Source organism: Cetorhinus maximus, chromosome 11, assembly GCF_964194155.1.
Source record: "Cetorhinus maximus chromosome 11, sCetMax3.hap1.1, whole genome shotgun sequence".
NCBI classification, from domain to species: Eukaryota; Metazoa; Chordata; class Chondrichthyes; order Lamniformes; family Cetorhinidae; genus Cetorhinus; species Cetorhinus maximus.
Genome location: NC_135889.1, coordinates 67,667,751 through 67,693,405, shown reverse-complemented (window position 1 = coordinate 67,693,405; position 25,655 = coordinate 67,667,751). Strand labels below are relative to the sequence as shown.

The following is a 25,655-nucleotide window of genomic DNA, read 5'->3' as shown; positions in this document are numbered from 1 at the left end:
TATCTTAAGCACATGCTGACATGTGCAAAAGGACCTAAACATTCTGAAATGAGAATAAAAGCAAGTTTTTTTTGACGACTACATTTACTGTGAAGTCATTAAGCAGATCCTTACCAGAGTCCAAAATTGTGTAGTAAGATCGGGCAGGTATCCCATTAGAGGCACTAACTGGAGCATGGCCATTTATAAGACCCATTTGTGTCTGTACATGATCAGAGAGGCACTGATTTATTCCAGGAGAATGCTGGCTTGATGGGATTGTGAACTGTGGCATTGTTGACACATGCACAGTGTTGTTCACACCTACTTCTGCTGCATCAGAGGTCACCTTGAACTTTGTTGAAACTAATCAGAAAATAAATAAGATTTGAACTTGAGCAATGTTAGCCTAGCATGAGACAGAACATAAACTGTTCATATTAAATAGCTCTTAAGTACAGTAGGAATCTGAAACTCTACATGATTTCTAAAAGTATTTGTAATCATTTAAAAATCTCAAAATAGGAAGCGATTTGGGAATACAAAATCCTATAATCAGACAGCGATCTGCAAAGTCATGCAACTTTAAGAAACAGTTGTGATTAAAAAAATCCCAAAACAGATAGTTTATGATGCGCTGAATGGATCTTTAAATCTTTTTCTTTCTTTTCCATGCCGCTTAACACTAAAAATGCGTACTTGCCACTACACATTTTCCAGATTGCGGGGGCTGGTGGTTGCTGCACAGTCTAGGCTCTAGACTTTTCCATGGATCCCATCAATGGTGCTCAAACTATTGGAGGTGCAACTTATATGAAACAATCTAGATAACAGCCACCTGTCATGATAACCATCTGGCTACCTTCACAGGTAGAAACGTTTGTTAAAATCTAAATCACCAATAATTATTTATTAATATAACTCTTGACAAGCTGTTGAATCATCTTTTATAAAAAGTCTCCCGTAATATTGAAATATTCCAAGTAATCATAATTCATGATTTTCTATATTTTCCACGAGCCAATGAGAAATCAGTTTTGTTTTCAACATCATGTAAAGTTGTTTCAAGCATAATAGCAACTATGTCCCTAATAAGAAATGGAAAATTCCTCGTCTTCATCATAAAACAGAAATCCACATAAAACAACATAGATATTTAAATATTTCAATAAATACTGACAAATAAGCTTTAAGTCTGTTTAGAGTGGAATCACCGAGTTTGGTGAGGAGGGGAGGGAGGTGCTCTTTTCTTTCTCTATCGTCAGCTTCCAGGAGACCAGGATTTGGAAAGCTGCATGAGAGCGTTGATTTATTTTGAAAACATCCAAGAATGACATCACAGGGGAAACATAAGTTCATCAAACAGGACCAGGAGCCAGCGCAAGAGGAGTGGGGGCCTTGGTAGGTAGGACCTGGTGAGTATTTCTACTGTCCAGTCTTAAAAGTAAAAATTGGTCTTTACTACTTATACTTTCAACACTACTTAATCTAAAGTAAGATCCCTAGTATATATTTAATCTTCTTTAAACTAGAAGGGAGTAATTTAGGGGTAAGTCATGGTAGGGCAGCTTGGCCAGACAGAATGCTCCTCCTGTGCAATGTGGGAAGTCAGGGACACTTCCAGTGTTCAGGGTGACCATGTGTCTCCAGGTGCAGCTACTCAACCTGTGTTTTGAAGATGGAGCTGCAGCTGGAATCACAGAGACATCCGCAATGCTGAGATCTTCATGGATAGCATGTACAGTGAGGTAGTCACACCACAGGTAAAGAGTGCATAGGCAGAAAGGGAATGGGTGACGGTGAGACAGTAAAAGCACCAGGCAGGTAGTGCAGGAGTTCCTCGAGTCCATCTCCCTCTCTAACAGATTTCCATTTTGGATACTGCTGGGGGAGATGCTTTCGCAGGAGAATGCAGCAAGAACCAAGTCCATGGCACCATGAGTGGCTCAACTGCACAGGTAGGGGGAGAAAAAAAGTGGGAGAGCAATAGTGATGTGGGATTCTATCATAAGAGGAACAGACAGACGTGACACCAGGATGGTATGTTGCCTCCCTGGTGCCAGAATCAAGGCTGTCAATGAGCGGCTGCAGGGCATTCTGAAGGGGGAAGGTGAACAGCCAGAGGTCATGGTCCACATCGGTACCAATGACATGGGTAAAAAGAGGAATGAGGTCCTGCAAGCAGAATATAGAAAGCTAGGAAATAAATTAAAAAGCAGGACCTCAAAGAGGTAGTAATCTCAGGATTACTCCCAATGCCATGTGCTAGGGAGATCAGGAATAAGAGAATAGACCAGATGAATGCTTGGCTGGTGAGATGGTGTAGGAACGAGGGATTTAGATTCCTGGGACCGATTCTGGGGAAGATGGGACCTGTACATGCTGGACAGATTGCACCCCAGCAGGACCAGGACCAATGTCCTTGCAGGGGTATTCCCTATACTGTGGGGAGGGTTTAAACTAGTAGTAGGGGGATGGGAACCTGAGCGGGGAGATACAAGAGAGGGAAACAAATATAGAAAAGTTAAAATCAAAAGTGGAAGGCAGAGGAAACTAGGGCGAGCAGCAAATAGGGCCATAGTCCAAAAAAAAGTATAAAAATATTAAAGACCAGTCTAAAGGCACTGCATCTGAATGCACGGAGCATTTGCAATAAAGTAGACGAAGTAACAGCGTAAATAGATATAAATGGGTACAATATTATTGCAATTACGGAGACATGCGTGCAGGGTGACCAAAGCTGGGAATTGAATATCCAAGGGTATTTGATATTTAGGAAGGATGGGCAAAAAGGAAAGGGAGGTGGGGTGGCATTATTGGTAAAGGATGATATCAATGCAATAGTGAGAAAGGATATTGACTCAGAAAATCAAGATGTGGAATCAGTCTGGGTGGAGCTGAGAAGCAACAAGGGGTAGAAATTATTGGTAGAAGTTGTCTATAGACCTCCAAATAGTGGTGGTAAGGTAGGGGACTGTATTAAACAGGAAATTAGAGATGCATGTAAAAAGGATGCTACAGTAATCATCGGTGACTTTAATCTACATGTAGACTGGGCAAACCAATTTAGCAATAATGCTGTGGCCAATGATTTCCTGGAGTGTGTATGAAATGCTTTTTAGACCACTATGTCAATGACCCAACTAGGGAACAGGCTATCCCTAGATTTGGTATTGTGCAATGAGAAGGGGTTAGTTAATAATCTTGTTATGCAGGGTCCTTTGGGGGAAGAGTGACCATAACATCATAGAATTCTTCATTAGGATGGAAAGAGAAGTAGTCCAATCTGAAACTAGGGTTCTAAATCTAAACAAAAGAAACTACTAAGGTATGAGGGGCTAGTTGGCTATGATAGATTCGGGGCCTTCATTAAAAAGACATGACTGTGGCTAGGTAATGGCTAATATTTAAGGAACAAATGCAGGCATCGTAACAGTTATACATTCCTTTCTGGCGCAAAAACACAACAGGAAAAGCAGCCCAACCATGGCTAACAAAAGAAATTAAGGATAGTATTAGATCCAAAGAGGAGCCATTTAAAAGTTGCTAGAAAAAGTAGCAAGCCCGAGGATTGGGAGCAGTTTAAAATTCAGCAAAGGAGGGCCAAGAGATTGATTAAGAGGGGAAAAATTAAGTACGAGAGTAAACTTGCAAAAAGCATAAAAGCTTTCACAGTCTGCTTTTAAGTATGTAAAAAGAAAAAGATTAGTGAACGCAAACGTAGATCCCTTCAGTCTGAAACGGGATAATTTATAATAGAGAACAAGCAAATGACAGAGCAATTAAACAACTACTTTAGTTCTGTCTTCACAGAAGACAACACAAATAACTTCCCAGAAATATTAGGGAACCAAGAGTCTAGTGAGAAGGAGGAATTGAAGGAAATTAGTATTACTAAAACAACATAGCTGGAGAAATTAATAAATCCCCAGGGCCTGATATTCTATATCCCAGGATACTAAAGGAGGTGGCCATGGAAATAGTGGATGCATTGGTTGTCATCTTCCCAAATTCTGGAACAGTCCCAGCAGATTGGAGGGTGGCAAATGTAACCCCACTATTTAAAGGAGGGTGGGAGAAAACAGGGAATTATAGACTGGTTAGCCTAGCATCAGTAGTTGGGAAAATGCTAGAGTCTATTATAAAGGATGTGATAACAGAACACTGTGTCTAATCCTGTTGATATTTTCTAACTCAACGTGGATTTATGAAAGGGAAACCATGTTTGACAAACCTACTGGAATTTTTTGAGGATGTAACTAGCAGAATAGATAAGGGAGAACCAGTGGATGTGGTGTATTTGGATTTTCAGAAAGCTTTTGATAAAGTCCCACATAAGAGGTTAGTGTGTAAAATTAAAGCACATGGGATTGGGGGTAATATATTGGCATGGATTGAGAATTGGTTAGCAGACAGGAAATATGAGGAATAAATGGATCTTTTTCAGAGCGGCAGGTGGTGCCTAGTGGGGTACCACAGGGATCAGTGCTTGGCTCCCAGCTATTCACATCGTATATCAATGATTTGGATAAAGGGAACCAAATGTAATATTTCCAAGTTTGCTGACGACCTAGAACTAGGTGGGAATGAGTGGTAAGGAGGATGTAAAGAGGCATCAAGGCAATTTAGACAAGTTGAGTGGGCAAATTCATGGCAGATGCAGTATAATGTTGGCAAGTGTGAAATTATCTACTTTGGCAGGAAAAACAATGCCAGGGAATTATTTAAATGGTGATGGATTAGGAAATGCTGATGTACAAAGGGACTTGGATGTCCTTGTACACCAGTCACTGAAAACAAGCATGCAGGTGCAGTAAGCAGTTAGGTAGGCAAATGGTATGTTGGTCTTCACTGTAAGTGGGTTTGAGTACAGGAGCAAGGATGTCTTACTGCAGCTGTACAGGGCCTTGGTGAGTTCACACCTGGAGTATTGTGTATAGTTTTGGTTTCCTTACCTAAGAAAGGATATACTTGCCACTGAGGGAGTGCAGTGAAGGTTCACCACACTGATTCGTGGGATTGCAGGATTGTCGTATGAGGACAGATTGGGTCGACTAGGCCTGTATTCACTGGAGTTTAGAAGAATGAGAGGGGATCTCATTGAAATGTATAAAATTCTGACATGGCTGGACAGACTGGATGTAGGGGTAATGTTTTCACCTGGCTGGGGGGGTGGTCTAGAACAAGGGGTCACAGTCTCAGGATATGGGATAGGCCATTTAGGACTGAGGAGAGGAGAAATTTCTTTCCTTACAGGGTGGTGAACCTGTGGAATTCTCTACCACAGGAGGCTGTGGAGCCCAAGTCACTGAATATATTTAAAAGGAGGAAATGGATAGGTTTCTAGACACTAAAGGCATCAAGGGGCATGGGCAGAGAGAGGAGTATGGTACTGAGATAGAGGATCAGCCATGATTATACTGAATGGCAGAACAGGCTCGAGGGACCAAATGGCCTACTCCTGCTCCTATTTTCCATGTTTCTATGTTTTAAATCTAAATCACTAGCAGTATCAAAAGCAAAACTGAGTCCCAAGCTATCTACCTTGATGAAGCACCTCATGATAACCTGGGGAGAAGGGAAATGACAGATAGCTATTATTTCACATAATTTGCACCTCTAATAGTTCAATATGCAGCAGCATTGGTAGTGTCCATGGAGAAATCTGAAGCCTAGACTGTCCAGCCTTCCATCTGATGGAAAATGTGTAGTAGTAAGCAGCCTGAAGGGGAACATAAATGGAAGAAAGTAAAACCTTAAATGTATTCAGAGTATCACAAACTGTCTGCTTTGGGACATTTGTTCACAGATGTTTAAAGCAGGAGTCACTAATGCTTTCACTACCAAATTCAGAAAATGCACAGTGCCACGTTCAGTGAACACAATTAACTCTACCTATCTTACAGAAAGCACAAGTCTCACAATACCAGTCAGAGTGCGCAGTGCATAAACTAAGTTCAGAAAGCACATAGTGCTGACACTGCTAAGTTCACATGGGAAGGGGTAAGGTCATGGAGGGATTTCATCATGATGATGGGAATAAAAAAAAAAGTGGTGTTGGTGGACCATGAACCAATGTAGGTCACAGAGCACAGGAATCATGGGTGAACAAGCCTTCCTGTAAGTTGGGATACTGCGAGCAAAATTTTGGAAGAACTCAAGCTCATCGAGGGTGGAAGATTGGGGGGCTGGCAAGGAGAACATTGGAATAGTCAAATCTAACATATAACAGAAATTGTAATGTCATGCAAGTTGGGAGGACCAACACAATACATTTTTTTAAAGAAAGTTTACTTATTCATTCTCAAGAGACAGACAAGTCCGGTATATATTGCCTATTGTTATTTGCCCTTCAGGAGGTGATGTTAGTAAGCTGCCTTCTTGAAGCACAACAGTCCATCTAATGATCGTGCTTCCACAGTGCTGGGTAGGGAGTTCCAGAATTTTGTCCCAGCAATGATGGCGCTTTAATATATGCCCATATATGGTGTGTTATTTAGAGGTCCTCATATTCCTATATGCCTGCTGCCTATGTCTTTATCAGCCATGATCTCACCAAATGGCAGAAGAGGCTCGAAAGACTAAATGGCCCACTCTTGTTCCCATGTTCCTTCTAGGTGGTAGAGGTCGCAGGTTGGGGAGGTGCTGTCAAAGAAGCCTTGATGTTATGATGCAGCAGATGATGTGTGCCAGGAGGATCAAATCCACAAGGGATTCTTGATCATGCTATCACAGCAGTTTTGCAATTTGTATTTATTTCTAGATGTGTGCACTAAATTCAGAAGTAATAAGCCCAACATGGCTGAGATTTTTAAAAACTAAATTAAAATATTTATTAAGAAAAGATTAAGTACATAAATAGGGCTACAAATTACTACTATAACTCCTCCTAAAATTACTAATTAACCTGACTCCCAGTTACACCCCCTTTTAAGGCAATGGTCCAAAAATAGATTTTAGATTTTAAACAGGTAAACACAGTTAGACAGTGAAATTCAAAATGGCTTTTTCCAGCGTCAGTTTCTGTAGACAGCAGGCTTATTCTCAAATGCTGGAGGCTTCATTAAGGCTACTTCACATACTTCTGTTAGGTCTCACAATACCTTCTCCTGACACATAGCCTCATTCTCCTTTATAAATGTTTCTCTTAATATGTAAACATTATTGTTTCATAAGTCTTTGAAATTGTATCTCCCACATAACATAAAAACTTTCATGTCATTATATATTGTCAGTAACCCTTGGGGAAAAATAAACACATTCCTTAGCTTGCTTGTCTGGCTATTTGTAAACAGACTGAGACCCCTTTGAAATCCAAATCCCCCTTAATCTAAAAATGCAAATTCCCTTCACATCTTACATGTTAAGCCAGCATTATTAGCATATCAAAAACCTAGCTTCTTTTGATGAGTCAAAGCCTGCAGTCTACCTGATTCCAAATGTAATTAAATCACACACACAGACCCAACTACTTCCCCCATAAACCTACTTTACAATAAACCAGAAAAATATTATGAAAATTATTATGCTCTCATGACATTGGTGAGTTGCTGCACTACATCTTGTTGATGGTCCCCACTGCAGCTCCTATGCACCGATGGTGGAGAGGGTAAACGTGTATGGTGGTGGATAGGATTCTGTTCAGGCAGGCAGCCTTGTCCTGGTTGGCGTTGAGTTCCTAGAATGTTGTAGCTGCACTCATCCAGGCAAGTGAAGATTTTTCTACTATATTCCTGATTTATGCCTTGTAGGTGTGGAAAGGCACTGGAGAGTTAAAAGATGAGTCACTGCGGCAAGATTCCCCGCCGCTGACCTGCTCTTGTAGCCACAGTACTTATGTGCTTGGTCCAGTTCAGTTTCTGGTCAATGGTGATCCTCAGGATGTTGACAGTGAGGAATTTGATGATTGTAATACCACTGAATATTAAGAGGTGGTGTCTAGATTCTCTCCCGTTGGAGACTGTTGTTGCTTGGCACGAATGTTACTTGCCACTTATCAGCCCAAGCTGGAATGTTGTCCAGGTCTTGCTGCACATAGGCATGGACTACATTATCTGAAGAATTGTGAATGAGACTAACACTGTGCCATCATCAGCGAACATTTGTACTTCTTATCATATGGTGGAGGAAAGATCAATAAAGGAAAGCAGCTAAAGGTGGTTGACCCTAGAACACTGCTCTAAGGAACTCCTACAGTGATGTGCTGACACTAGGAGAATTGGCCTCTAACAACATCAACCATTTCCTTTCTGCTACTTCTGTTTGCCTACGGTATCTCATTGATGCCCAGATTCAAGTTGCTAGAGCTTGTCTAAATCTTTCATTTAGCACAGTGCTAGTGCTACATAACATGGGCTGTATCCTCAGTGTAATTATATAGATTACTGGTTAAAGCACTAAGAATCATAGAATGATATGATGCTGAAGGCCATTCAGCCCACCCTGCCTGTGCCAGCTCAGCCTGCTAGAGCTATACTAGACCTACTCCTTAACTCTTTCTCCATGGGCAGCAAATATTTTGCCTTCAAGCATTTCAAAATTATTGAATTTACTTCAACCCCCTATAAGGCAATACATTCTAGATCATAACTCGCTGAGTAAGTTTATTGTGCTTTATCACTTCCTGGCTCTTTTGTCAATTAACTTAAAATGCTGTTCTGATTATTGACCATTCTGCTACAGGAATTTTTTTTCTTGATTTACTCTATCAAAACCCTTCAAAATATTGTATACCCCTATCAGTTCTTCCCTTAACCTTCTCTGCTCCAGTTTCTGTAGTCTCTCCATGAAACTGAAGTTTTTCATCCCTGGCTGTAGAGGCAAGTAACGTTTTCTCTGCACCCTCTCAAAGGCTTTGACATCCTTCCCTATGAAGTATGTGGCCAGGAATGACAATACGCCACCTAGTGTTTTGGAAAGGTTTGGTGCAATTTTTTTAAATTCACGCATGGGATGTGGGCATCGCTGCCTAGGCCAGCATTTACTGCCCATCCCTAATTGCCCTTGTTCAGAGGGCATTTTAAGAGTCAACCATATTGCTGTGGGTCTGGAGTCACATGTAGGCCAGACCAGGTGAGGACAGCAGATTTTTTTCCCTAAAGGACATTAGTGAACCAGATGGGTTTTTACAACAATTGACAATAGCTTTATGGTCATCATCAATAGACTTTTAATTCCAGATCTTTTTTTACTGAATTCAAATTCCACCATCTGCTATGGCAGGATTCAAACCCAGGTCCCCAGAGCATTACCGTGGGTCTCTGGATTACTAGCCCAGCAACAATACCACTCCATCATTGCCTCCCTGCTTTACCTTGCTTTTGTAATCCATTCCTCTTTTATAAAGAGGAGGATCCTGTAAGTCTTTCTAACAGTTTTGTATTTGTCCTGCCACTTGAAAGGCTTCTGTATATGCACTCCCAGCTCTCTCTCTTTCTGCACCTCTTTAAAATTGAACCAGTTTACACTGCCTCTCCTTATTCTTCCTACCAAAACTAATCACTTCACACCACACACACACCCTCCAAAGAGATCCATCATGTTAGTCAAATACCTTTCGCCATTCACAAATTGTCGCAGACTTTCAAATATACGCCAACCCATTTCCAAATGCCAATTAATTTTATCCTGGATTACTGGCTTTAGAAATTTTCCTAAAGCTGGCCTAAAGCTGACTGGACTGTAATTACCTCTGACAGGCTCTTGCAGCTAAGTATATAAGGCCAGTCCAATTAAGTTTCTGGTCAATAGTAACCCCCAGGATGTTGAAGGAGGAGGATTCAGTAGTGGCAATGCCATTGAACGCTGAGAATTCTGTGGTGAGTAACTCAACTCCTAGCTCCCCAAAGCCTGTCCACCATCTACAAGGCAGGAGTGTGATGGAATACTCTACTTGTCTGGATGAATGTTAAGCAGAGATGTTTAGACAGTCCCTCTTGTTGGGGATGGTCATTGCTTGGCACTTGTGTAACGTGAATGTTACTTGCCACATATCAGCCCAAGGCAGAATGTTGTCCAGGTCTTGCTGCATGCGATCAGGGGCTGCTTCAGTATCTAAAGAATTGCAAGCAGTACTGAATACTGTACCATCAAACATCCCCACTTATAAGACTTATCAAGTTATTGAAGAAGTGGTTGGATCTAGGACACTACCCTGGAGGAACTCTTACAGCAATCCAGGGGCTGAGATTATTGGCCTCAACCATCTTTTGTGCTAGGTATGATTTCAACCAGTGCAGTGTTTCCACCCCACCCCCAGGCAGACTTCCATTAACTTTAGTTTTTCTATGGCTCCTTGGTGCTGCATTGAGTCAAATGTTGCCTTGATGTCAAGGGCAATCGCTCTCACCTCATCTTTGGAACTCAACTCTTGTCCACATTTGAACCAAGGCTGCAATGAGGCCTGCAGCTGTGTGTCCCTGGCTGAACACAAATTGAGCATGGTAAGTAGGTTATTGCTGTGCAAGTGCTGCTTGATTGCACTGTCAATGACATCTTCCATCACTTTGTTCATGATTAATGATGTGGTAATGGCCAGATTGGATTTGTTGTGCTTTTTGGGGACTGGACATATATGGATAATTTTCATCATTGTCAGCTAGTTGCCAATATTGTAGATGTACTGGAACAGCATGGCTAGGGGCATGGCTAGTTCTGAAGCACAAGCCTTCAGTACTACAGTCAGGATGTTGTTAGGACCCAGAGTCTTTGTTGTATTCAGTGCCTTCAGCCATTTCTTGTATCACATGGAGTGTATTGAATTGGCTGAAGACTGGCACCTGTGATGTTAGGAAGAGGAATTTGATAGATTATCCACTTGGCACCTCTGGTGGAAAATGGTTGCAAATAGTGCAGCCTTTTCCTTTGCGCTGATATCTGGGCTCTCCCATTATTGAGGATGGGGATGTTTGCTGAAGGATGATCCTTTAAGTAAGGGATATGCTGGGCCTTGGTTGAAGCTATTCACAATGAATATTAATGATTTAGATGAGGGAACTAAATGTAATATCTCCAAATTTGCAGATGGCACAAAGCTGGGTGGGACGGTGAGCTGTGAGGAGGATGCAGAGATGCTTCAGTGTGATTTGGACAAGCTGAGTGAGTGGGCAAATGCATGGCAGATGCAATATAATGTGGATAAATGTGAGGTTATCCACTTTGGTGGCAAAAGCAGGAAGGCAGATTATTATTTGAATGGCTATAAATTGAGAGCGGGGAATGTGCAACAAGACCTGGGTATCCTCGTACACCAGTCGCTGAAGGTAAGCGTGCAGGTGCAACAGGTGGTAAAGGTGGCAAATGGTATGTTAGCCTTCATAGCGAGAGGATTCGAGTACAGGAACAGGGATGTCTTGCTGCAATTATACAGGGCCTTGGTGAGACCACACCTGGAATATTATATGCAGTCTTGCTCTCCTTAGTCGAGGAAGGATGTTCTTGCTATAGAGGGAGTGCAGCGAAGGTTTACCAGACTGATTCCTGGGATGGCAGGACTGACATATGAAGAGAGATTGAGTCGGTTAGGATTATATTCGCTGGAGTTCAGAAGAATGGGGGCGGGGTCTCATAGAAACCTATAAAATTCTGACAGGGTAGATGCAGGAAGGATGTTCCCGATTGTGGGGGAGTCCAGAACCAGGGGTCACAGTCTGAGGATAAGGGGTAGACCATTTAGAACTGAGATGAGGAGAAATTTCTTCACCCAGTGAGAGTGGTGAGCCTGTGGAATTCGCTACCACAGAAAGTAGTTGAGGCCAAAACATTGTATGTTTTCAAGGAGGAGTTAGATATAGATCTTGGGACGAAAGGGATTACAAGATATGGGGAGAAAGCGGGAGCAGGGTATTGAGTTGGATGATCAGCCATGATCATAGTGAATGGTGGAGCAGGCTCAAAGGGCCGAATGGCCTACTCCTGCTCCTATTTTCTATGTTTCTAATACAATTTCTGCTCCTGATAGCCCAGAGAACCTCATGGGTACCCAGTTTTGAGCTGTCAGATCTGTTCAGAATCAATGCCATTCAGCACAGTGGTGCAAAGCCACATAACACAATGGAAAGTATCCTCAAATGTGAATATGGTACTTTGCTTCCACAAAGGACTGTGCATGTGGTCACTCCTACCAAAATTGTCATGGACAGATGTATTTGCAACAGATAGACTGGTGAGGATGAGATCAAGCAGGTTTGCCCTCCTGGTTGGTTCTCACCACCTGCCGTATGCCCAATCTGGCAGATGATATACCCTTCAAGACTTGGCCAGTTTGGTTAATAGCAGTGCTAATGAACCACTCCTGGTGATGGACTTTGAAGTCTCCTACCCAGTACACATTCCGTGATTTTTGCTACCCTCCTTGCTTATTCCAAGTAGCGTTCAACATGGAGAATTGATTAATAAGCTGAGGGAGGGACGGTAAATGGTAGTCAACAGGGAATTTCCTTACCCATATTTGACCTGATGCCATGAGGCTCCAGGTAATCTGGAGTCAGTGTTGAGGACTCCCTTCTTGCTGTATACTGCTCTGTCACCACCTCTGGTGGGTTGGTCCTGCTGGTGGGACAGGACATAACCAGGGATGGAGTATTGGCCATTGGCTGGAGATTATGATTCAATGAGTAAGGCTATGTCAGGGTGTTGCTGGACTGGTCTGTGGGACAGCTCTCCTAATTTTGGCACAAGCTCCAGATGTAGTAAGGAGGACTTTGCAGGATCAACTGGGCAGGGTGTCCCTTTGTCATTTTCAGTGCCCAGGTCATTGCCAGGTGGTCCATCAAGTTTTATTCTTAATGAGCTTTTTTGTAGTGATTTGATACAGCTGAGTGGCGTACTGGGCCACTTCTTTAAGAGTCAACCATATGGCTGTGGATCTGGAGTCACATGTAGGCCAGACTTGTTAAAGATGGCCTTTGTTATGAACTGAGGCATGTTGGGAAGTCTGTGTGCATGCATGTGTGCAAAGTCACATAAATCACTGAAATTACTTGCAGGTTTCTTGCATTTATGGCAGTTTAAAAGGTAGTTACCTCATTATGGTAATTTTACTTCCAGGTTTGGCATTGAATGTATAACAGCAGGCAAGGTGCAGTCCTGCATGGTACTATCTCAACTCTACTATTTAAAAAAGGACGAGCCCAAAAAGGGAATTGAGAGTTGGAAGCCAGAGAGGAAGAAGTTGTTTCAGAATGGATTCAGGACGGTCAAAGGCTGTGCCATGCTTTAATGATGCCTCTTAACGTACTGATGGATGCAGCGAGAAGCTGGAGAAAGATCTTTCGAAGCAACAGGAGGAAGACACTGGCCTAACAAATCAGCAGATTTTGGCTTCAGGACAGGTGTGTTTTAATGATGTCACCAGATCAGGAAAGATGAACGCTGTATACACACACTCACCTACATCTCATTCTGCACATCACATCCAGCCTTCCTCACTCTGCCCTGTCAAACCTACACTATCACAGAACTCCTCACATTTACTTCCTTGCAAGCACACCCAATCCTTCTCTTTCTATGCACTTCCACATCTCCCCAGCCATCCACTGGTCAACCTCATCCTTATGCAATTTCAAGCCTTTTCCTGACTACCATCCCCAACACCAAATGCACTTCAACTGGGTGAACACATACTATTACTGTCACTTTATCCATTGCAGGAAAAAAAGTGCAAAATACCATGGAGAGTGAGAACCAGTGATGGTCTTCCACAGATCTCCACAACTTGGAGCAGATGTAGAGGAGGAGGCATCAAGATCAGTGGCATCTCAGCATCCCTAGCCATCAGAGATAGAGGACCACCAAACACCTGACAGAATCAAACATAAACCTCTTGTCATACAACACTTAGGCATATTGGCTTTTTTCAGCCACAAGTGAAATATAATCATCTTCATAATGACAAGTTTCAAAATTGTCTTGCCAGCACTAATTCATATTTTCTCTCCAGGGTCTTCCTGCAGGCAGGAGCAACCACTAGACCTCATGGATGACAGAAGCCGATTTCCTTCTGAGGGGCATACAGTCAGAAGACTCATGCTTGCCATTGGCTAGGTCAGAGCCTCCCACTTCAGTTGGACAGATAGTTGGGGTTTTCAACTGGTGACTCACCTCAAGTGAACAAGAGCAGACAGTGGTGACAGGGACAGCAGTGAAGGGTCCACATTGGAGGGTATAGCCTCTCCAATTTCTACTCAGCTAAACAAAGGTGTTCTGGCCCAGGGGCTAATGAAAAAGATCATTGAAGGGTAGCAGAAAATCTAACACACTGCCAGGCCTTCCACACACTAAACACCATTGTAGAGAGAATGGAAGCATCTGCCTCAAGTACAAATGTTTGATGTTGCAGGGCAGTGTGGTAATGTTGTCCTGCATGGATGGGACTGGCCAACCCCATAGAATATTATTCACAGCCATCAAATGAGTCCTTACAAGCCTTGACCACAACAATGTAAATTCTAAAAGCCAACGTCTAATGCATTAAACAGGATGACCCTCATCTTTGCCCTTACAGGGTGTCACTGATCTGCACCAATCTGCTTTTTGGCAGAGTTGTAGCAGTTGTTACAGATAGGAGGGGGTGTCGAATCAGACACAACTACCAGAACACTGACTTGTTAGAAGCAAAACTATATTTATTCAAGCATGCTTGGGAGTAGGCTGCTCAGGACACCACACATGGTTCCTAGTCAGTCTTCTACCCTAAACAGAGAATCCAGCGTTGTTTATACAGCTCATAACAGGAAATTCATACCGTATAAAAGGTCCATACATCAGGAAATCACAGTTATGTCATGGTTAGCATGTACATAGGGCGAGCACAGTAATACAATTACAGGCAGATGGGACATTTCATGATAAGACAGGAGATAGTTTAACTACAACTATGTAGGTAAAGATTACATAAATTACCATATCAGCAGATTTAATCCAGGGCACCATTGTTTCATCTAGCACATAACAGGATGCATTTGTAACCACAAACTTTTCAAAGATACTCCTCGTGATTAGTTTACACTGCTTGATTAGTTTACATTAAACATTACTGCAATATAAATCACTTTTAGATCATTTAACCCATTAGACACTTTAGCTGACTAAAGCTCTATTCCACAGGAGGTTGATTTAAACAGCCCTGGTTTTTCCTCTCACCACCCATCCTCAAACAGAAAGGTGTTTTATTTGCTTCCCCCTTAATGAGCGGTGGCATATTTCCCAACCCCTCAGTTTTGGTGCTATCAGATCGCTATTAATAAAACCACAATACACTCGTGATAGGATGAACTCAAAGGGTTAGTTTATTTGCGCAGACAAAACACAGGTGGTGGGTGAGGAGTGGGGTTTTGCACTCGCAGAACAAGAGAACGGGATTATTGTTTCACCAAGTCCAATGAGGTATGCCTTCAAAGGTCAGCAGACTGAAAACCAATACTGGGGAAGCGAATTATACAGCAGAGTTGATCTCACCCAATGACAGGCGTGCAGACATGAATCAGTCTTGTAGGCAATGGTACAGAAGTTCCAGTACAAACAGTGTAGACGGGCCAAGCATTCAATATAGGCAAACCCCCTTTCTGTGCCGTTGTTGTGGATGGTAAGACGGCAGATTGAGCTTTGCAGTTCCACAAGACAATATTACTGGTTCCACAAGCTAGAGGTTCAGTTCACATGACTCCCACCACTTCAGTGTCTTTGACAAAGGATGTGCATTTCCCATCTGGGTTCCCAAGACGGTTAAATGCTCCAACCAGCAAGACTCGAAAGGGAGGTGCAGGGTTTTGTCCTGGCAGGTGAATAGGTTCCAGTTGGCCAGGCTTGGCTTATGAAATGCAGACAGCCTTTGTATAGTTCTTTGAATTTGGTCTGTGCATCCCACAGGGGATGGTTAGTGTCTCTTCGGAGTTAACAAGGTGCAAGTTTCTGCAATACTGCCATGTTAGCTCCTATTGTTCAAGGGTCACAAAGACAAAAGTTCAGCCATTTTAAAAGATCTTTGTCCAGTTTTTAAAGTTTTAGAAATTAGCCATGAGGATATAATGGTATTGATGAAGACTAAAGAAGGTGCTGATAGTGGCATAAAAGGTAAGAAAACAGAATGTGTTAAATAGCAGAAGTGTGAAGTCTTAGTCCCCTGACACACTGAAGTGTAGCTGGCCCACGAGAGGGGTAATGGCCCATTGCTCCCTGCCCTAATCAATATGCAATATGCTGTCTTTTCTCCCAACCTACACGTATACCATTACGAACTAGTTTATGGTGGGCCCTCATGAGCTCTAAAGCTCAGAGATTTAGGCAATTGCATCTCAGCAGTTACAGCATGTATTGGAGTATCTGCTCTAGCTCTGTTAAAGCCAGAGTTTGTACTACTTAATAGTATTATGAAAATGAAGAGTAAAACTTTGTAGTCCACCAAGGACAGGCACATGGATGTATTAGAGAGTGGATGGCTCCTTGGGAGTCCTTTTTATTTCCACGCCAATCAACGACCTGGCACGGAGTGTGTTGCATGCAGCAATCCCATGCAATTGTAGATCAAGTTCATGGACTCCCAGGCTGCCTGTAATTTCTGCGGTCTCCAGGAATTAGTGTTCCATATGTATATAGGTTGTGCAAAGTTGCTGCCCCTTTTTCATTACTTAAGGGGGTTTCTCCTCAAGTTTTTGGTTACACTTCAGCCCCATGCTCCTGATCTTTACCCACCTGGTGCTGAAGGGGGGTGGGGAGGAGGTGGCAGGTAGATTAGAGGACCTCCTAATTAGTCTGCTCCTGGGCATAGCTAAGGTGACCATAAATAGGTCCAGGCAGTGGGCAGTTGAGGGAGTCATTCAACCCAGCTGCCTGCCTCTATTCTAGTTAGATCTGCACCCAGGTGTCCCTGGAGAGGGAGCACCTGGAGTCCACCAGGTCTTATGCAACTGGTGAGCACCGCAGGGGTTGGAGTGAATCATCAGCCCAGGTAACATTAAGATAATGTGATAAGTTTCCTTTGTAGTTTTGTTTTAGTTAGTGCCCCTTTAATCCCAATGTCACCCCGCGTCATTTCCATTTACAGGTCGGCGGTGGCGCAGCCGAATCAGCTGCGTGCCTGCCAACCTATCAACGGCCTATTGAAAAAGTAATTATCATTAATGGACCTGCCTGTCCAATCTTAAGGTTGGCGGACAGGCCGGGAGCCCTGGTGGGCTTAATAAAAAGCATGAAACCTCATCCACGGGCGGGATGAGGTTCATGAGGGTTTTAAATATTTAATAAAGGTTTCAATAAAAGTTATGGACATGTCCCAACTCATGTGATAGTGTCACATGAGGGGACATGTCAGGGAAATCTTGCTATCATTTGTTTAACAATTTTTAATTTGGAGCCGATCTTCGAGGCAGCACCTTTGATCCCCTGATCAGGGGCGCGTCTGCCCGCTCCTGCACTCCTCCTCCCTTCCCCCCCTCCCCCACCCCAAATTGTACAGCAGTCCTCACTGCTGCACAATTTGCACAGAATGCAGCAAACCACAATCATTTTCGAGCCTCTGGCTGGTGAGTACTGAAGGGCACCTCCAGCTCTGCCCAGGCCCCTGAACAGCAACACAAGCATGATGCATATGGTTTTCATTGTACTGACTTTTAGGCATCATTGGTGAAATTTCTTATGATGTCAGCAGTCAAGTTTGAAGTGGTGGGGGGGGGGAGGTCTCTTATCTCATAGAATTCACCTCAAGTCTGCTTTCACATCCAAAGATATCAGTGAAACTCTTTCGAGTTATCAACAGTCACAGATTGCAACTCTTTTCGAGTACAATCACAGTTCTTGGTTTCCGGGAGCGGGACATGAACCCACAACCCTCTGATTCAAAGGCGAGGGTGCTATGAACTGAGCCACAGCTGACACCTCAGATATCAGTGAACTTGGACTATCACAGGATGAAAGCATCATTATGTACAGCTGCAAAAGTCTCCTTGGTGATTGCATGCTAGCTGTATGTTGGAGTAGAAGCCTTTTTGGTTAACACATACACCTGGTTGATCTTTGGGTGTGCAAACTGCCACATGTGCAGCTGATGGCACCTTGCACCACTGGGAAGCCAGTCAGAGGTTCAAACCAGTGTGCCCACTCACAGCAACTGGCATTATCACAGGTTAAGCTGCCATAATTGTTAGCTCTGGCAAACAACCCAGTGATCTCTATTATGCATATGTGTTGACCAGAAGATTTTGGCAATGTCAATGACAGAGCGCAGAGGCAAAAAATGTTGAGAATGGTGGTGACTTTATCTGATAGACAATTCATGAATGATTGGTGTATAAGATCTACATTATTCATTTCCACCAACAAAATGAGTTACAACATTATGCAACTACATTTTCATACAACACCTCTGACTGACACACATACACACTCTTACAGAGAAAGCAAATAAAGCAATATATAACTCACCAGTCTCTTTTTGCACATGTGTGGCACAGGAAACAGGGCTATTTTTCTTGACTTCCTTTTTGGTGTTTTCTCCTTTGCTTGATGTCACTTTTGCTTTTGTAAGATTTGTTTTTCTTGAATTCAGAGGGGCAACCTTCAGATCTAACAATGATTTGCATAAAACAGCATTAGTACATTTTACAATTTGTGCAAATGTTGACATTGTATTGCCTGATTTAAAAAAAAACATGTATTACTTCACATTTCTGATCACAGTTGGAGAATTCACTTCACTGTCAGGGAACAAAAAAAAAGGAAACCCATTTTCTACAATAATGACCCCAATGTTCCTACAGTTTGTCACTTCAATTCTCCCTTTCATTTGAACTCTTGACTCGTTTTGGGTTCTGGCCTTATTCCAATGAAAATTTCATAACAGTCTACTTTCTTCCTGGATATTCTACAGTTCTCTGGTTTGACTCTAGTGATTTTAGACCTTCATTGTCTCCCCATTTTATTACTGGTTTCTTTCATTTACATTCTATTTTGCTTACCTTTATTATGGAGCCGTTTTGGTCAATTAATGCATTTTTATAACTGGCTGAGAATGACCTTTTGTCCAAACACCGAGCACTTCTCATCTCAAAGAAATCCATTTTTAACCCTATCCAAAATGCTAATTTTTTCTTCAGATGCTGATGGATCTCTTGTTATGATACCACTGTTTTCTCATGCAAATGAGAATGCTTTAAAATCAATGTTGTCATATTTCCAAATGATATGGCATCACGTTTTGAACAGGTAAAGCAGGACTAAATTATAACTTATACCTGTGGTCTCATTTTTCAAAATATCTTGCAATAACGCCGCACATCGATCAAGGCCTTTATGAATGTTTGTAACCTTTGGAAAAAAATTGACAATTTATTGTTGAATGCTATCAGAAAATTAATCATATCTGCAAATCAGTAGTATTTAAATGCAACATTACCATAACTAAAACCAGAAGAATCAACTATCTTAGGTTATACCTGATCTTCAGAATCAGTGGAATACAGGGAGTAACCAGACTCTACAGAGTTTACTGAAGCTTTTCCACCTGCAATCCTAGTAAGAAAAACAACAAGATGGAATCAATAAAACATTTGCTTTCCATGTTCATTGTAAGGTGAACAGTTTTACCTCAATTGCTACATAAAACCAAATCTCAAGAGAAAACTGCAAATGCACTAGCATTTCTTAGCAAGGCATTTAAAAAGACAAACAGACTTGTATTTATATGGCACCTTTCACCTCAGAATAGCTGAAAGCAGTTTACAGCCAATGTAGTGGTTTTGAAATGTAGTTATGATGTAGGAAATGCAGTAGCCAATTTGCATGCAGTAAGTTCTCACAAACTATGATAAAATAATAATAATAAGCGGATGATCTATTTTTGTGACATTGATAGAGGGGTGAATATTGGCCAGGATACTTGCTCCTCTGAAGTAGTTCTCAGGGGATCTTAAGCCCACATTAGAGCAGGCAGGACCTCGGTTTAACACCTGATCTGAAAGATGGCACCTCTGACAGTGTTCAGTATTGCATACAAACTTGGAGCAGGGGAAGGCCACTTGGCTCTTCAAGCCTACTCTGCCATTCAATAAGATCATGGCTGATCTGATTGTAACCTCTCACCTACCCCTGATATCAAGGGGGTGAGGGGTGAAAGGTTAAATCAAGAATCTATCTAGCTCTGCCTTAAAAATATTCAAAGACTCTGCTTCCACTGCCTTTTGAGGAAGAAAGTTCCAAAGACTCATGACCCTCAGAAAAATTCTCATCGGCCTTAAATGAGCGACCCCTTAAACCATGACCCCGAGTTCTGGATTCTCCTAAAAGAGAAAACATCCTCTCCACATCCACTCTGTCGAGACCACTCAGGATCTTAAAAAGGTCTCGATCAAGTCATCTCTTACTCTAAATTCCAGTGGATACAAGTATAACCTGTGCAACCTTTCCTCAAGACAACCTGCCCATTCCTGGTATTAGTCTAGTAAATCTTCTCTGAACTGCTTCTAATGCATTTAGATCTTCCTTAAAAAAAGACTAATAATGTATGCAGTACTCCAGATGTGGTCTCACCAGTGCCCTGTACAACTGAAGCATAACCTTCACACTTCTGTAATCAATTTCCCCCACAATAAATGATAACATTGTTAGCTTTCCTAATTACTTGCTGTACCTGCATACTAGCCTTGAGATTCATGCACTAGGACACCCAGATCCCTGAATCTGAGCTCTGCAATCTCTCACCATTTAGATAATATGCTTATTTTTCATTCTACCTGCCAAAATGGACAATTTCACACTTGCCCACATTATATTCCATTTGTCAGGTTTTTGCCCACTCATTTAACCTATGTCACTTTGTAGCCTCTTTACAACTTACTTCCCTACCTATCTTAGATTCATCAACAAAATTTAACAACCGTAACTTCAGTCCCTCCATTCAAGTCATTTTATATAAATTGTAAAAAGTTTAGGCCCCAGCACTGATCCCTGTAGCACACCACTCGTTACATCCTGCCAACCAGAAAAAAAGATCCATTTATGGCTACTCTCTGTTTCCTGTTAGTTAGCCAATCTTCTATCTATGCCAATATGTTACCCCCTACATCGTGGGCTTTTATTTTCCACAATAACGTTTGATGTGTCACCTTATCAAATGCCTTCTGGAAATCTAAATACAGTACATCCACCAAGTTCCCCTTTATCCACAGTACATGGAACTCCTTCAAAGAACTCCAATAAATTGATTAAACATAATTTCCTTTTCACAAAACTATGTTGACTCCGCCAGATTGCCTTAAATATTTAAGTGCCCTGCTATAACATCTTTAATAATAGCTTCTAAACATTTTCTCTGTGACAAGAGGTTAAGCTAACTGGCCTGTAGTTTCCTGCTGTCTCCCTCCCTTTTCGAATAAAGGAGTTACATTTGCTATTCAGTAAAGTATCAGTGTAGATTTTTGTGCACAGATTTCTGGAGTGAGATTTGAACCCAAAACCTTCTGACTCAGAGGCAAGTGCACTACCAATTGAGCCACTGCTGACACGTTATTATCCTGCAGCCAACTCATAGAAGAAGCAATAATTATCATTAAAAAGAATGACATCTATGATTATGCAAATTCAGCAGAATACAGCTTTTTTTTTAAACCCAATCAAGAAAAGTACCAATGAGAATGTTAAGACAAATGTCTTTTTAAGGAGACCAGTATATAATGTTGTACACAGCAAGAACTAAATGGCTTCCAACCACAATGAAAATAAAGTAAATTCAAATTTTGAAAAAGCACACAAGCCTCAATACTAATCTCCACCCGTGTTTTATTTCTGAAAGCCTGGTACAGAAAGTCAACAGCCTCCAAAAGGACACCTAACATTGCTGTTTGAATACTTGGTGCAATCATTAGATATATATTCCTAAACAATAAACAGTTCTGTCAATACATTCTTAGCTTAAGTCTCATTGTTATAAATAACAGATGCTGTAATTTTTTTTAAACCAAATGTTAATACATTTTACATAAAATGTGGCAAAGACGTTTATAATCATAGTTACATGCATACTGAAAGCTTCAAAAAGTTAACTCAAACATGGAGATCATACCTCTTTTTTCCATTCTGTTGCTTGGAGGAGCCTACTAACCTTCCTGAAGAGAGTGCCTAGCAAGAAAATTAGACCATTTTCATGCATCAACAAAACAAATCCTGAAACATATTGACAACTTCTAACTATATTAGAACGTGGGCCATTCCTTTAAAAGGATGGCAAAAATCACTTTGATCCCTTGACATTTAAAGCAATTTGGTGCATATTGTCTATATGGCAATATTAAGTCTTACATATAAGAGGTACTTATGTCACAATGAGAATTATGCTTTTGTGTTAACATTTATAATAGGAAGCCCTGTGTCAAAATTTTACCATCACACCAGGTTTTAGAGCTACCAAATAATTAATAACTGAAGACAGCAGGAAAAGATAAGGAAGGTAAAATTAACAATGCAAAACCTCCAAAGGCTAAAAATAAAATTTGAAACAAAACAAGGATATTTCACAACAAAAAGAAAAATACCTGGAAAAACTCAGCAGGTCTGGCAGCATCTGCAGAGAGGAGCACAGTTAACGTTGAGTCTGAATGACCCTTCAACAGAACTAAGTAAAAATAGGTGAAATATAAGCTAGTTTAAGGGGGTGGGACAAGTAGAGCTAGATAGAGGGCCAGTGATAGGTGGAGATAACCAAAAGATGTCACAGACAAAAGGTCAAAGAGGTGTTGAAGGTGGTGATATTATCGAAGGAATGTGCTAATTAAGGGTAGAAAGCAGGACAAGCAAGGTACAGACTGCCCTAGTGGGGGTGGGGTGGGATGAAGGAATCAAAAAAGGCTAAAAAGGTAGAGATAAAACAACGGATGGAAATACACTTAAAAATAATGCAAGTAGGTGGGAAAAGAAAAATCTATATAAAATTATTGGAAAAAAAAAGGGGGGGGGAAAATCAGAAAGAGGGTGGGGATGGAGGAGAGAGTTCATGATCTAAAATTACTGAACTCAATATTCAGTCCGGAAGGCTGTAAAGTGCCTAGTCGGAAGATGAGGTGCTGCTCCTCCAGTTTGCGTTGAGCTTCACTGGAACAATGCAGCAAGCCAAGGACGGACATGTGGGCATGAGAGCAGGGTGGAGTGTTGAAATGGCAAGCGACAAGGAGGTCTGGGTCATGCTTGCGGACAGGCCGAAGGTGTTCTGCAAAGCGGTCACCCAGTCTGCGTTTGGTCTCTCCAATGTAGAGGAAACCGCATTGGGAGCAACAAATGCAGTAGACTAAATTGAGGGAAGTACAAGTGAAATGCTGCTTCACTTGAAAGGAGTGTTTGGGCCCTTGGACGGTTAGGAGAGGGGAAGTAAAGGGGCAGGTGTTGCACCTTCTGCGGTTGCATGGGAAGGTGCTGTGGGAGGGGTTTGAAGTGTAGGGGGTGATGGAGGAGTGGACCAGAGTGTCCCGGAGGGAATGATCCCTGCGGAATGCCCCGTGGGTGGGGGGGGTTGAAGGGAAGATGTGTTTGGTGGTGGCATCATGCTGGAGTTGGCGGAGGATGATCCTTTGAATTCGGAGGCTGGTGGGGTGATAAGCGAGGACAAGGGGGACCCTATCATGTTTCTGGGAGGGAGAAGGTGTGAGGACGGATGCGCGGGAGATGGGCCGGACACAGTTGAGGGCCCTGTCAACCACCGTGGGTGGAAAACCTCGGTTAAGGAAGGGGGAGGACATGTCAGAGGAACTGTTTTTGAAAGTGGCATCATCAGAACAGATGTGATGGAGGCAAAGGAACTGAGAGAATGGGATGGAGTCCTTACAGGAAGCGGAGTATGAGGAGCTATAGTCGAGGTAGCTGTGGGAGTCGGTAGGATTGTAATGGATATTGGTGGACAGTCTATCACCAGAAATTGAGAAAGAGAGGTCAAGGAAGTGTCAGAGATGGACCATGTGAAAATGATGTAGGGGTGGAAATTGGAAGCAAAATTAATAAATTTTTCCAGGTCCAGACGAGAGCATGAAGCAGCACCGAAGTAATCATCGATGTATCAGAGAAAGAGTTGTGGGAAGGGGCCGGAGTAGGACTGGAACAAGGAACGTTCCACATACCCCATAAAGAGACAGGCATAGCTGGGGCCCATGCGGGTACCCATAGCCACACCTTTTATTTGGAGGAAGTGAGAGGAGTTTAAGGAGAAATTGTTCAGTGTGAGAACAAGTTCAGCCAGATGGAGGAGTAGTGGTGGATGGGGATTGTTCAGGCCTCTGTTCGGGGAGGAAGCAGAGAGCCATCAGGATATTTCACAACAACTTGATTCAATGTATCCACTGTTTTCTAATATCATTAAAGCTTTTACTAGAACTCCTCACAGCTGCAACTATAAGCTGAAGATAGACCCTACATGTAAGCATGTGCAATGCTTCAGTATGCACAAACAAGAAGTATTTGGTATCCACAGTTCTCAAATGGTTTTGTTCAATTTCCAGAAATATTTGCCTCGTCGTTCATCCAAATTATTGCTCCAATTACCTCATCTTTCAGTGAGTTACTTCACATCGAGTTCAACAATTTTAGATCATAAGCTCGGTTCCCCTTTTTTTCTTTAGATGGAAGCTGTTGGTGATGATTCAGCTTTTCCCATTTACACCTCCTATAGACCAGTGGTTCTCAAACCTTTTCAACTGCGGATCATTTAGGCAGTGCAAAAGACCCGACGGACAACATACCGGTCCTAACCCACCCATTTTTGCTTGCCACTGCACAAAAGCCTTAGAATTAATGGGAACTTATGCAAGCTATATTTTGTTGCCTTTTCACTTCTAATTATAATAAAGTTATATGCATGTTTTTATTGAATGTAAATTATGAATTCATGCCAGAAACAAAGTGTGGACATTTTCACATTACAAACATTAATACTATAGAAGAACATGTTTATCTGAAATATTCAAATGTATATAAAAATACTTGCCTCAAATGAAATCAACAGTAATAAAATCTTGCTGATGAAAGCACATTTTTGTTGCTAATGCAATTATGACATCTCATGCCATGAACATGGGAACTGGCCTCGTGTGATGTCATGCAGGACCCAAACACTCCTTCCAGGTGAAACAGTGATTTGCATCTACTTTTTAAATGGATTTAGTACATGAATCATTGTTCACAATACAATCTGCTCTACATTGGGAAGACCAAACATAGACTGGGTGGCTGCTTTGTGAAACACCCATGTTCAGTGCACAAGCATGATCCCAGAGCTGCCAGTTGTCAGAATTCTCCACCTTACCCTCACATGCTGACCTCTGTCCTTGGCCTCCTGTAGTGTTGCAATGAAGCTCAACCCAAGCTCGAGGGACAGCGCCTCATCTTTTGACAATCAGCCTTGATTTTTGTGGTCAAGCACTGGAATGGGACTTGAACCAGGAACCTTGTATTTGAGATAAGAATGCTACCAGCTGAACCATGACTGAAGCAAAACCAGGCAAAAAGCGAGACTAAAACCAAAGCCTGCAAAGAAAAAAAACAAAACGGGGACAGAAATTTAAAAATTGTTGACCTCAATGTTGAGAGTCTGAAAGGCTGTAGAGTGTCCCATCAAAAGACGAGATGCTGTTCCTCGAGCTTAGGTTGAGCTCCATTCGAAGTACTGCACTGGCAGAAGTGCTGACCTTTGCATGAGATGCTAAACT

General features: G+C 42.1%; 1 protein-coding gene across 3 annotated transcripts in view; it reads right to left on the bottom strand.

Moving 5' to 3' along the window:
- The window catches only part of ccdc14 (coiled-coil domain containing 14), a 94,485-nt gene that overhangs the window by 54,060 nt on the left and 14,770 nt on the right, over positions 1–25,655 (bottom strand). For 2 of the 3 annotated variants that reach the window (XM_078552173.1, XM_078552172.1), the window contains exons 2-6: positions 22,031–22,086; positions 19,407–19,482; positions 19,206–19,278; positions 18,397–18,537; positions 115–345 (exon numbers count right to left, since the gene is read on the bottom strand). In XM_078552173.1, the coding sequence (XP_078408299.1) occupies positions 115–345; positions 18,397–18,537; positions 19,206–19,278; positions 19,407–19,482; positions 22,031–22,086 (577 nt within the window). The remainder of the gene's footprint in view (positions 1–114; positions 346–18,396; positions 18,538–19,205; positions 19,279–19,406; positions 19,483–22,030; positions 22,087–25,655) is intronic. The other variant, XM_078552174.1, reaches the window with a different exon arrangement.